General features: G+C 45.9%; 1 protein-coding gene, 1 long non-coding RNA gene and 1 pseudogene across 3 annotated transcripts; 1 reads left to right on the top strand and 2 right to left on the bottom strand.

The window, feature by feature from the left end:
- Window positions 1–1,288: 1,288 nt before the first annotated feature.
- On the top strand, window positions 1,289–3,120 carry LOC124651584 (GDSL esterase/lipase At2g42990-like). The gene is made up of 2 exons (XM_047190641.1): window positions 1,289–2,165; window positions 2,924–3,120. Exons 1-2 carry the CDS (start codon window positions 1,289–1,291, stop codon window positions 3,118–3,120), a joined length of 1,074 nt encoding a protein of 357 aa, XP_047046597.1.
- Window positions 3,121–5,917: 2,797 nt separating this feature from the next.
- On the bottom strand, window positions 5,918–7,369 carry LOC124656557. 2 transcript variants are annotated; one of them, XR_006988766.1, is made up of 3 exons: window positions 6,951–7,369; window positions 6,439–6,504; window positions 5,918–6,133 (listed from the first exon to the last, which is right to left on the bottom strand). It is a non-coding gene; the product is annotated as an uncharacterized LOC124656557 (long non-coding RNA). The 2 variants fall into 2 exon arrangements; XR_006988765.1 differs by having other exon boundaries at window positions 6,439–7,369.
- Window positions 7,370–9,697: 2,328 nt separating this feature from the next.
- LOC124651247 lies at window positions 9,698–14,073 on the bottom strand (annotated as a pseudogene).
- Window positions 14,074–14,312: the final 239 nt, after the last annotated feature.

Raw genomic sequence — 14,312 nt, 5'->3', positions numbered from 1 at the left:
ATACATTTTTTATAATTTTGTGCATAATTTCTTTCCTATGTACCTAAAACATGTGTAGTCAATTGACTACACTGATAGTGTGGCTCCGCCACTGCTCCGATCCTTGTCTATTTTGAATCTTGGACATGTTTGGCACACCGGGAAAGCGACAATGATAGCCGGGATTATGGGTTCCTCTCACTGACGGTGGGACCCACAATTTTTTTTTTGTCCCCAACGTCCTGTAGGTTTTCTACGGTCAAACACAACACAGAGGCGCGGCCGCTAGGCGCTTTCGCGCGGCGCCGGAGAGCTTCGATAGACACGCCAACAATAGAGGACCAGAGAGAGGGTCGTTGGCACTAGACGCTCATCTAGACCGGAGACAGGAAGAAGCGCATGGAGCCGATGATTGGGGGCCTTTAAGGTCGATTCCTTCTATTAGGAGATGCAGGAGGATGAGGCCAGGACGATTCGCCGGCGGGATGGACTTGGGATGGCCACAACAACAACATGATCAATGGCCTCTACGGCGATGTCGGGTGGAGAATGTGAGAGACCAAGCGTGAGAGAGTAGAAGAGAAGGGGGCAACAAGGGAGATGTCATGGCAGTTGTATCAACTCAGGACATACAACAATGCCAGAGGAAGACAACGAATTAAAGAAGTCGGTGGCGCTTGGCTTGGCCTTCTTTAGGGTGGCCACTTCTAGGCTCGCCGAGCTTGATGAAATAATATGGGAGGTGCTCCTCCGCTCTAGGATGCTCCTCCGGTGGTTGGACATAGCTTCCTCTGGCGGCAATTGCAAGACGGAGTGGTGACAGGCCGACAACGGCGGATCTCGAAACCTCCGGTAGGAGCACGAGCTGCAACAACAAGCTCCTCTAACCACCCTTCCCACATTGACACCGCCTTGGAGCTCGTCCAATGAGGACATCCACTAGTCGCTAGTACGGTCATGTCCATGGGCTCGTCCGACGCGCACTTCCAAGAAAAGTTGTGAGAGAAAACAAAAGAAAAAAAGATAGACCGGGATATAAAAGTACGGTGGTGCTTATTTTCGGGATTACGAGTTGAGGTTCAATTTAGCTTTTGCCTACAAGTTTAGGATTTGTTCAAAAAAAAAACAAGTTTAGGGTTCGTTTTGGACTTTTCCCTATCTGGTGCACACATCGGCCCATATAACTCGTTCGGCCGGCTCCTTAATATCCTCATCACGCTGCACACACTCCAACACCCCTCACCAAACACTCACGAGAGGAAAGAAAGATCCTTCTTCCCAACGAGACTGTTGAGCGGCCGACCCATCAATGTCGTCACTGATCAGCAAGTACCTGCCGTGGCTGCTGGTCTTGTTGCTGCGCGGCGGCGTGGCGGCGGACGGGAAGAAGAAGGTGCCAGCGATCATCGTGTTCGGCGACTCGTCGGTGGACACGGGCAACAACAACTTCATCCCGACGATCGCGCGGAGCAACTTTTGGCCGTACGGGCGCGACTTCGCCGACGGTCTGCCCACGGGCCGCTTCTCCAACGGCCGCCTGGCGACGGACTTCATCTCGGAGGCGTTCGGCCTGCCGCGCACCATCCCGGCGTACCTCGACACGAACCTCACCATCGACGACCTGGCCACGGGGGTCTCCTTCGCGTCGGCGTCCACCGGCCTGGACAACGCCACCGCGGGCATCATGTCCGTGATCAGCATCGCGGAGCAGCTGGGCTACTTCAGGGAGTACAGGGAGCGGCTGCGGCTGTCGAAGCTGGGCGAGGCGGGCGCGGAGGAGGTGGTCGGCGAGGCGCTCTATATCTGGAGCATCGGCACCAACGACTTCATCGAGAACTACTACAACCTGCCGCAGCGGCGGATGCAGTACGCGACGGCGGCGGAGTACGGGGCGTACCTGCTGGGCCTGGTGGAGGCGGCCGTCCGCGAGGTGCACGCGCTCGGCGGCCGGAAGATGGACTTCACGGGGCTCACCCCCATGGGCTGCCTCCCCGCCGAGCGGCTGGGCAACCGCGACGACCCCGGGCAGTGCAACGAGGAGTACAACGCCGTGGCGCGGAGCTTCAACGGCAGGCTGCGGGGGGAGCTGGTGCCGAAGCTCAACCGGGAGCTCCCCGGCCTGCGCCTCGTCTACGCCGACACCTACGACCTCTTCGACGCCGTCGTCAGGAAGCCCGGCGCCTACGGTACGTGCTGCGCCTGTGCATGCAGATCCAGAGGTCGATCTCTCAGTCAGTCAGTGAGTAGCTAGGGTGCATTAATATTCACGTCGTTCGATCGTTTCGAGTAAATGGTGCACTGCAGCACCGCAACGAAATGCACGGCATGGGCGCCACATGCCCTGTCTCTGCATCATGCAACCCCTGCTGCACGCACAGTAGCCGCCTCATGCATGCATTAACGTTCTTCAGACTTTTTCTTGGCCCCCTCTACATTTGCTCAATCCATGCATAGGCATAAGTATCCCTTTCGCTTTCAGTAGCACTCCAGATTTTTTTTTTCAGAAAAGAGAAGGTGCAAGTTATAGGCATCAACAGACAATAGTACCTGAAAAGTGAGTATCCAAGATTGCATACACCATTCTTCTTCTTTCGATAACGGATGAGAACATTCCTGACATTTTGTTTTTTCCCGATGTATAACATTGTAACTCTAAGACTAGTCATAATAATAGTAGTAAATATCGTACGCTAGTATTATGCATATGCTATTAGTTTATGATACCACCTTTACAATGCATAATATCATAAGATAGTATTATGGTTTCATCATATTTAACATTTTGCAGAATCTGAATGTAAATTTGTGTACATGATCTTATTAATTGGTATGTCATATCAGATTGTTATCAACACATGATATCACTTATAATATTTTTATTGTGGATAATCTAAAGTAGTTACGTGACTTCTGCTAATTTAATTTTGTGATGGTCGCGTCGCAGGTTTTGAGAACGCTGAGAGGGGGTGCTGCGGGACAGGGCTGTTCGAGGCCGGCTACTTCTGCGGCTTGGGCACCTCGATGCAGCTCTGTGGGAACGCCAACAAGTACGTCTTCTTCGATGCGATCCATCCCACTGAGAGGATGTACAGTATCCTCGCCGATACAGTCATGAACACCACGCTGCATGTGTTCCTCTAAATACTGTTTAGCTTTCGCAAACAGCATATTAATTGGATGGGACGATGGATGTGCATATGTGCTACTACTACGAAACAAGTGACAACATGCTAATCCAGGGCGATCGAGCAAGCATGGTTACAGGCTAGCTATCTGGATTTGTTCGAATGTAAATGTAAGCTTTTGTTTGTTTTTTTCGTCTTATAAACGGAGGGGTTTTGTTCATATTGCCTTCTGGAAGAGCTTGCATCAAGGCCAACGAGACCTGTCATTTGCAGGCAACAACCGCTTGGATGTCTCTCGTGCTTAATTAAAACACCCTTAAGCCACGTTAGCCCTTTTTTTGGGAAAGGAGCTAGAGGTTGAGACCCCATCTTGTGCATCGAAAGAGACGGTGTTACACCAACAATGCTACACCTACACACTCAAACTTACGAAATCACGACACTACAGGAAAACGGTACGGTGCCGACGGTTATTGCCGTCGGCGTACCAACTAAAACCGTCGGCGTAGGTCTATGCCGACGGTTACCGTCGGCGCGTCATCGTCGGCATCGCTGCTCGCCGGCATAGCTGGAAAACCGTCGGCGTATCTTCACCGTCGGCATAGCTCGACACACCGACGGGGTTTCCTGGCCGTCGGTATCGCTTGACCGTCGGCGCGCCACCACTAACGGAGCTGAGGTAACGGCGGGGCCGACGGTTTAACCGTCGGCATAGGTGCAACGTGGCGTCTGGTGATATGTATCTTAGGAAACCCTAGGGCAGGGACCCCGCAGATCTATCCCTATAGCTTTCTCCGTGCGAGGGTTTACCAATGGAAATTTTTATTTGCTTTGGTTTGTTTAGGACATATACACATGGAAACCGTAGGTTGGGAATAATTTACCATAAAGTAGGCTCCGTTTGAGCCGTAGCAGGAGTTTCCACATACAGATCCTAGATTTTACCAAGTGCTAGCCCATGTATGAGGAAATCATCAATGTCGGGAAGACGAAACCCTAATCCAGAAGCCCCGCAGATCTACCCCTTTGACCGGCCTCCAATGATACTTCACCATGTACTTTTCTATTACTTTGTGTTGTGTTAGGTCATAGGAGGAACTAGCAATGGCTGGCGCGGCGGCACGCCGCGCCTGTGCTTTGGATAGAGAATGAAAATTGTTCTTTTTAATCCGAGACATGAAAATGATAGAGCAAGGTCTGCGAAATATTATGGATATGTCATCTAGTTCATTGTAAACATTGCAAGGGCAGAGTTCTATGTTATGTAGAAAGGAAAGCACGCCAAGTCGCCAACATACAACAGTATGCTATGTTACCATGAGAAAATATATGAATAGTAAATTCAGATTAAGTAAAACCATACACTGAAAAAGATAGTTGTTAAAAGAAGTCACAGTGATAAAAATAGTAGTGCATTATGCACTATACAATAAATAAATGTTAAACCATGCATTGTAGGCATACCATGAATCATAGTGGACCGGCAGAAAGAACATATTCTGTTGTCGGCCAAGAGAATTTCATGATATGCTTTGTTTAGCTGAGTCACATTACATGGTCAAGTACTTAAATTCAATGCTTGATATAGTGTAGGTAGATGAACAAATTGAACAATAACATAGAGATTCATGCTTTCGATTAAATGACTAAGGATCGATCAGCACCTGCCGGGGCCTTTGTTTCTTTTCTTGATTAGGTGCATGAAGTTTTCATGCAAGCCTGTTGAGAGTTGAATCACTTAACTCATGGATTTGGTTATGTGCAATTCTAGACATCATATAATGTCTTCTTAAGATCAAGAGACAACATGTTGCACATTTCATCAATACAGTTGAACTGAACATCAATCTCTTACAGTCTGAGATTCTGAAAACATAAATACATCAATCACATATAGCCTGACATTCTGAAAACACTAGCAGAAACAAAGTAAGCATCACAATGAAGAATTCTAGTAAGGATAGGCCTGGAGCTCATGAAGCTAGATTTTCAATTCTATTTGTCTTCTTGTTTTTAGGGTGAAAAGGTTCCTATATGTTGTCACTCGGGTATTACAATCGATTACAAAACTTTGAACGCACACTGCTCGACACTCTACCTGATCAGGATTCTGACATACCTAAATCTCTCAGCCAAGGCAGCCAACTCATGGGCTAACAAAACGTTAAATTTTATTTAAAACTTTGGATAAATACACATCCATATCCAACAATTGCATCTGACACAAAAGCGGATCTCCCATTGTAAAGTAGTGTTGCATTAAACCATGAAATAGATCCTTGTAGTTTCCTTAACTGAAAATAATAAAATCGGAAAGTGGAGAGCTGAAGATACAGTTAAAAGCAAGATTATCTGTCCCTGAAATTTTGTTCGGCCTTCAAAACGTTGAATCTACAATATAAAACAAGAAACTTTGCACAAACAGCTAAACATGTACCATTTAGAAATAAAAAGGTTAGCATGATTACTTGTAAACAATAAGCTGTTTTGGGGCAGCGGGAGAAATGTAACATGTATATACCTACGTAACCATCGGATGGGAGCATCTATTTATATACTTCATCTACATAACCTGCAATTGGTTTATCTAGACCTTCTTAATTATTTACTACTCTGGCGTGGCATTTTGATTTCACTAATTTTACATTATCATTGAAAAACATAAGGGTCTAGAATAATAACCATGGCTGCACACTACGTGTTATTTACCTCAAAAGAACTTATGGATGTCAAATAAAAATGATCATTGCAGAGCGTAATGAAGAGAGAAGGAAGACATACCATTGCATGCAAGATGTTCATACTTTACATTATAGGCCATAGAAGTAACACTTTGAACATAAGAATAAGTTACTTTGAGCTATCGATAACATCAGCAAGATTCTAAAGTCATCATGAAAAACAAAAAAAATGTACATCCGACTTTACACCCAACACCATCCAGAACAACATAAAAAATAAGCTGGCAAACCTCTTGACTCCACTTCTTCTAGGTCCAATAGTTTTCCTTCTAAATCACCTCCAGCATCCTCGCAGAAAAGGAAAATTTGAAAAAGTCTCCAAATCATCACATATTCACATATACCAATGGATCTTCATCCAATTCATATAAAATTTGTATAACCAAAAAATCAAGGAACAATGCAACCATCTCAAAATTGAAAGAAGGCCAAGGAGAACGGCCTCAACATGTTCTCTTCTTATTCAATATGCTGCATTCATCCCCTTATCTTGTAGAAATATACCTTTTCTTGTATTAAACACAGGATGTTATGCAACAATAATATCAGAGAACCAAGCACATTCTATCAGTTACGAAAGGAAAAAAGTATACCTCTATAGTTTTTTTTATCCCTTCTGGTCCTTCCTTGAATTCCTGTGGCCAGATCAGCAACAACCTCTGGAAAACAAAAATAAAATTTCAGAACATACCCCTCCTCACTTAAGCGTAGTTGATTTTTACCTAAATGCTTCTTATGAGTTACGACTATTCAATAGAACAGAAAAAAGAAAGAATCTGCAATAAAAACAATATGTGCATCTTCATGGGCGTGTTGTACAATCAATATGAGTTTAGAACTCTGCATATACATGCATGAACCACAATTATCATCATTAGTTCAGCTACTCATTCAACCACCTTTTTGACATAAATAAATCTGAAAAGAGCTTGAGTAACTAAACTACTTTGTGGTACAAACCTCTTTAGCAGATTCAGTTAAAAGTGATAAACTCACCAACACCAAAGATCTAAATTCTTTATAAAAATATATGTTTGAGGTTTCAGCTCCATGTACATGTTTCGTTAGAATATTTGAGAATGACTATCGGAGTAAAACATGCCACCTCGCATGGAAAGTATGAAGATTCCAGCGTCGCCTTCTTCAGCGCTGATCCAAAGAGGGCCTCAATCCTCTCCAGGCCTCCTCTGTATTTTTTTCAGACTTCAAACTGCACATGTTATTTCTTTATATCTCAATTTCTTCAGAATTTGTGACACGAATTGCTACACATGGTCACTTTCGTCCATAAACTCTCACTTGCATGGGCAAAGAAAAATCATTTAACTACATGTAGCGTGTGTATCACACGGATAAATCAGGCATCTGTCGTGTGTCGTGTATTGACACCCGCTGTAGCAGTCCTGTATTGCAATTCTGCAAATCAAATATAGAGAGAACAAAGGGATTAAGCACCATACTGCAAATGGAAGAAAGGGGAGGAATGGAAAGGACCAGCTTCAAGACGGGCTTCTCCTCGCACGCGTCGACGGTGGCCTTGTGCAGCCCTCCCCGCATCGCACCTCCTCCTCGAGCTCGTCGGCGGTGGCATGGCGAAGTAGACAACGTCCTGGTGGAGTCCTCTCCGCGACGCGCCTCCTCCTCACGGCTCATGCTCGTCGTCTGCGAGATGGCGGATTCGACAGCGGCCTCAGCCAGCCGCAACGCGCCTCGCCGCGCTCGTCGGAGACAGAGGAAACAAACGGAGACGGCGGCCGTTGCTGCACGGGGCGTCACCATGGAAGCACGCTGAGACGGCCAAGCACTCAGGCGGGCATGATGAACCGTCTGCGGTGCCCATAGCCAAGCCGGCGGCCGGTGATGATCCCCAATCGGGAACGGAAGAAATGGAGGGGGCAAGGAGGAGCTCCGTCATGGGGGGGGGGGGTGGGGGTGGGTGGGGGAGGAGGAGGAGCTCCGGCGCCGGGAGGGGGAATGGATGAGGCGGTGAAGGAGGAGCTCCGGCCGGTGGAGATATGGAGGACATCTGGGGCGGCGTAGGCTGCAAATAACTCTTTTTTTTGGAGTCTCGAGTCTGAGGCCACGTATAGCGAGTCAAAGCGGTTTAACTGATCACCCGTGTCAGGATGAGCCCACCGCCGTTCCAACATGTTAGAGCTAGGACTACACCAGAAAAGCACCAATCCATCCCAGTACAAAAGATTCAGGGAAAAAAACTAAAGTAATGCACGTGTCTGCTGCCCATAATCCTCTAACTGCCATTGAAAACACTACAGGGCACCGAAATGATACACAGAAAAGAACCAGATGAGATTAAACCACAAGAAAATACACGTTTCAGCACCACATTAACTCAAAAAGAAGTTCTAAAATCTGAGAAAAATCGAAGTGGTTGAGGTTTAGTATAGTACTAATATGTAGTACCAACAATTAGCCCATCCTACCTCAATATTCTTCCCTGGTAGACGAAACCCTAATCCGGGAGCCCTGTAGATCAACCCTTTGACCGGCCTCCAATGATATATAGTCGACCAAATGGCCTTTTGTAGGTATTAGGTCACATAAAATGATGTGTACTAGTTAAACCATATCTCTAGATTAACTCTAGTGCTCAGGGTAAAACAACATATAAAGTAATCGTGCATGCAAACATTACTAAATACATAGAAAATAAAACCAAGCAAAAAGTTCCATTAAGTATCATGCATACAAAAATTACTAAGAAAAAACCAAACCCTTGAACTAGCCAAAACTTTTCCAAATAAAAAGCTGAGCCTACGCCGACGGTATAACCGTCGGCATATCTTGGAGCTGTTAGACTAGGTTGGACCCTAACGGCAATAGCTATGCCGACGGTTATACCATCGGCGTAGCTCTGGGACCAAACGGCGAGCCGATCGCAGGCCCAATCGCGCGTCGAAGCCCGACGGCGGAAGCTGCGGCGACGGTGACCGTCAGCGTACCTGTAGCTATGCCGACGGTTAAGTGTTGCCGACGGTGACCCTCGGCATAGGTGGAGCTATGCCGACGGTGAAGCTATGCCGACGGTGTTCTGACAGCCCTCGGCGTCCGTGGACTACGCCGACGGCCCCGACCATTGGCCGTCGGCATAGGTCCACACCGTCGGCACAATGCCGTTTTCCTGTAGTGCGACACAGGATTACGTGGAGAAAATCCAGGGGATCATGGCCCTATAAATGACCAGTAGGTTTGTTACGAAAAAACGTTACGGGCTGACGTGGAGCTACCGAGTTGGAGAAAAGCCAGGGGATTACGTGGAGAAAAGCCAAGGGATCATGGTCCTATAATTACGGGACGTAAAAAAAACTGAACCAACCCGGTGGCTCCACGTCAGCCTGTAACGTTTTTCCGTAACAAACCTGCCCGTAAGTTTAGCATTCTATAGCGACAGGTATGGGCGAAATCACCGTTTCCACTGGTTAGACCCGTTCGGGTGCATGGGTCGGAGGTTGCACACTCGGGGAAAGATAATGCTGGGCTTACGGGCAATTTTGTTACGGGGAAGGGCTACGGACTGGCATGGGTTCGCTCGGTTGGTTCAGAAATTTTTTGCGCGCTGTGATTTTAGGGAGCTGATCTACTGGCTTCTCTCCACCTGATCCCATAACGTGATTCCGTATGAATGAGCCTGTAGGTGTAGCACTGTTCCTTAAGTCCCTAGAGAACCGGGCGCCATTATTTCCATCACACCTCCCTCCCTCTCTTCCTCTCTCTGCCCTTTTATTAAATTATTCACCAAGAGCCTAGCTAGAACAAAATATATTGATTAACCCAAGCCACCTAGCGATAAACGCAACACCTACAAACTGATGAAGGGCCTGGCCACAAATGTCACATGAATACTTGCAGCGAATTTCTGATAAGATCGTCCGCTAAGATCTTGTATGTCCTCTGGGAAGGATGGACAGAATCAAAGAAGACATACTTGTCAGCATCCTGACAAGTGAACGCCGCGTCCATGCCGCAAAGGACCGACGTCTCGATAGCCCCCGTGCCGCAGCAGCCCTGCGCAACTTCCTCGAAGCCGTACGCCGACGGGTTGGCAATGATGTCGTACGGCACGTCGTAGACATCCGCGTACACCACCCGCGCGCCTCCCCGAACTCGCCGCCGAGCCTGCCCATGGCGGCCCGGATCTCGGCGTTGTACATCAGCGCCACCCGGTTGTACTCCTCGTTGCATTCCCCCGGAGCGTCATGGTTCATCGTCCTCATCGCCGGTACGCACCCAAAGGGCGGGATTCCACCGAACATGATCTTGCGTGCGCCGAGCTCGTGGACGTCGCGGACGGCGGCTTCGGCGAGGCCGACCAGGTAGTTGATGTACTCTTCCGGCGTGTACTCCGCGGCGCGGAGAGGCATGAAGAAGTAGTTCACCATAAAGTCGTTTGTGCCGATGCTGAAGACGTAGAGCGCCTCGGAGATGATCTCGTCGGCCACGGCGTCGCCCTTGGCCAGCTTCAGCCTCTCCTTGTATTCCTTGAAGTACTCCAGCTGCTGACTTAGGGTTATCACTGACTGAAATTGATTAAGACAGGGGTTAAGGTCCTCAAAGTTAGTAGAAGTTATAACAAAATCAGCTTCATGCATAAAGCCAAAATATGATATCAAAAGAATCTTTTGAATACATGAAATTTACTCGCTCTATTCGAGAAATTTAAGCCTAACTTTGTTTGTGAATTCCAGAGAAAAAATGTGAGTCGTATGCCAACATAAAAGCATAGCATTGGATTAATATTCGAGCAAAGGTGTTATAACTTTTATGGCATATGACGTATCGTTCTAGTCAAATCTGTGATAATAATTAGGATCAAATTTCGATTGGCCATACGTATTTACAATGAGTGAGCATATATACGCAGAAATTAAAAAAAAATAGGGTGCAGAGACGATCACATGGCATTTATTAAAAAAACCATAACATGAAGGAGGTCATGTTCGTTGAAATATAAACTATGCGCATGTTTGTGGCTATCTAGTAAAAAGCGCGAGGGATAACGGTCTTGTCTATGGATACGTGCAAACCAAGCATGAACATTTTAGTCAACACAGCGTGAACATTTCATATTAACTATATGGACAAACAAACAAACATAAATATCAAGCTATAAATATTTTAAAATTGTATGTGTTCTACTAACATGGGTTATCAAAATTTTAATTTTAATTTTTTAAAACCAGAGTTATATTCCAATATTCATACAAAAAAAAATGCTGTCCATGGGTTAATGAGCCGAACCAACCATGGCCCATGCATGTATAAGAATCTAAGATGTCATGGGCTGCGTCAAATAGGACCCCCAAAACCTACCGAAAATTTGTAGCGTTTAGGGTCCAATTTCAAACATATCACCACATGAACTATAACGACATGAATGGTACTACAAAGGACCCATTGTACCTTTGTAATTCCAATAACTATCTATGTGCTGGCTATTTGGAACATATAACACTAGACTTTATCAAGCAACTGCATATTTTAAGTTTACAAGACCATTCTGTTCCTCAAATAAGTGTATTTCTAGATTCAAAATTTATCTAAAAAGGTGCACATCTACTCTACCAATGCAGTTGATTAATGCACTTAGCTCCTCGTAATCACTCCCCAACGCCATCCTCCAATCTCCTAGCTATATTCATTCCTCTTCTTCAATTAATAGAATGGAGACTCGTAAAAGATGAGAGATAACTAAGTTGTATTTTGTTAGATGTGCACTTATTCGACTTATTCTCGGAGGAAGGAAGTATATCCTAAAAGAAATGTGGCGTACTGCATAATACTCTGTATTCTATTAAAATCGAAGAAACACATCCGCTTCAGTTTTTTAGCATAGTATTGTTTTGTCAGGACGCACAAAACCGCATAAGAAAATGATTTAATAGGCATTGATAGCGATTAAATGTTTGTTTGGTTGCTTTATTTAATTGCTCTTTCACTGAATACGGTTGTTGTCCTTCATAGAATGACATATACTCATTGGTTGCTTGTTTTCTTGGTTGTATTTTGCTTGGAGTACGTCAGTTGTTGATAGTTTTAATGAAACCTACACGTAACAGTTCTGCATTGGTTTAATGGGCACAACTACACGTAGATATGATCAATACAATGTTCAAATCTAGTGGAAGAACAAATGAATTTGATATCATGGTATGAGGAATCTTAAAATATACAAGAATCATTAAAAGTATGAGTTTTGGCTACACCATTTGAAACATGGCATAGCTGTCGTAGATAGAAATGGAAATTTCCAAGAGGTCTATAGCTCCTTTGAATCTGAGACTGGTTACCAAAAGCTGCTGCTATCGACCTGTTGAATGGTAAGCTTTTCTACATATTTGGTGAAGCACGTGCACCACACTAGTAGCCCCTCCACTCACATTTACCTCGATTTCTGAATCAAATTCCAAAAATTTGTAAAGTTTGAACAACAATAGAAGAAAAAAATATCAAGATGTGATGATAATCATTGCATATATTTTTAGTATGCAATTTCTGAAGATTAAATGTGTAACTGCAAGAAGAAATAAACAAGTGATTTCTACACAACAACAAAAGAGATAAACTTTTTTAAAAAAATTGAATGCGGTAGGGAAAGCTTCTACAGCTATTTTATTTCGAAAATAATAAGAACCCAAATCTTCGTTCATTGGAGCTTGAACCTGGGTGGCTGCATCCAGAGTTCTTAGCATAAAACAACCACTTTCTCGCTATAGTTCCAGAAAACTACCACTTTTCAAAATTTAGACAAAAATCTGCAACTATTTAGCAATTTTTGCAATATGAACTAATTGAACCGTGATTATAAATTGATAGCGAATCTGACATGTGGGACCCACCTACATGGATGACGTGGCAAAAACCTGAGCAATTTCTTGAGGTAAAAATATCTAAATATCTGAAAACATAAGAAATATAGAAAAAGGAAAAGAAATAAAAAAAATTGGCCCCTGTCGGAAGTCGCTGCCATTGGTCGTTGGCGCTGGTCTGTGCCGGTGGTCGTGCTCGCTGTTGTGCCACCTGTTCGTGCTTACCACCGTGTCAGGCCGTGGTCGCCGCCGCGCTCCCGTCCTCTCCACTGCCGAGCTAGGACATGTGTTGCTGTCGCACCGAGCCTGGCCGTGCTTCCCCCTGTGCGCCCGAGCCCACAGCCAAGCCGTGCTCGCCGACGACAGGGGACAGTAGGCGGGAGGGAGGGGAGGCATGGCGGTGCTCCAGCCATGGGGAGGGAGAGCGCCAAAGGAGTGTCGGAGATGGGGCGGCGGTAGGGGCGGGTGGGCTGAGGTTTATTTCCTCTTTTTTTTCTTTTTTTTCTTTTAAATATTTAGATTTTTTTAACTGGGCTGACAAATGGGTTTTAGTCCATGTCAGCAAAATTGGTCGGTGGGTTCCGCTAGTCAGAGTTGTTGTCAATTCGCGTTTAGTTTGAGATTAGTACACATTGCAAAAAAAATGCTAAATAGTTGCCGATTTTTGTCCAAATTTTTAAAAGTGGTATTTTCCCGAACTATAGCGAAAAGTGGTAGTTTTATGGTTAGAACTCATGCATCCATTTTCCTAACCAAGTAATCTAGGCTCGCATCTTAAAAGATCAACTAACTGTAAAGGTGGAAAATGGAAATGGCTGAAATCATACAAACAAAGGCAACCGGTGGGACAAGTGTTCCAATTTCCAAATGACTTGTATCCAGCAAAATCCGGAGTAAATACTATTTGGACGTTCTCCTACGTTCACCCCTCCACCAGAAAATGATTCTCTGGCATGCAGACAGGGTACCAGATTGCTGGAGACTGGAGAGTGAATGAGTGCTGAGTATCTAGCTTACCGCGACCTTGGCCGTCAGAGCGTCCATCCCGGTGCCCCCCGAAGCGAAATTGACGCCGGTGGCGAGCTGGTCGATGGTGTAGCTGCCGTCGAGGTAGGCGGGCACGGAGGACCCCAGCCCAAGCGCTTCCGACAGGAAGTCGGTGACGAGTCGGCCGTTGCTGAACCGGCCGGTGGGGACGCCGCCGTCGAAGTCGCGCCCATACGGCGGGAAGTTGCCCCTTGCTATGGTGGGGATGTAGTTGTTGTTGCCGGCGTCCGCCGTCGAGTCCCCGAACACGATGATCGCCGGGACCTTCCCGGCCGTCGCCGTGCAGCTGGATGACAGCAATAGGTATATCAAGCAGGTCGTCAGTGCCCAGCGTTGCACGCCGTGTGAGGACATCTTTCGATAGTGGCGGTCTTAATCTGCAGGACAGGACACCCCGTGGTTTGCGTTTGAGTAGATATATATACTGCTACCTGCCTGCACGTGTGCCCAAATCGAGAGGAGATGAGAGGAGAGTCTATAATATCGCGATGGACTTTCCCAACTATGTTTTTCTTCTGTTCTTGTCATGCATGTTGGGTGTAGTACTATTTTCCTGCTCTTGTCGTGCGGAGTTCTATTTTCCTGTCCTAGTC

This window comes from Lolium rigidum, chromosome 5 (genome assembly GCF_022539505.1).
Source record: "Lolium rigidum isolate FL_2022 chromosome 5, APGP_CSIRO_Lrig_0.1, whole genome shotgun sequence".
Taxonomy (NCBI): domain Eukaryota; kingdom Viridiplantae; phylum Streptophyta; class Magnoliopsida; order Poales; family Poaceae; genus Lolium; species Lolium rigidum.
Note: the sequence above shows the minus strand (reverse complement) of the source record. Positions and strands in the feature narration are given on the sequence as shown.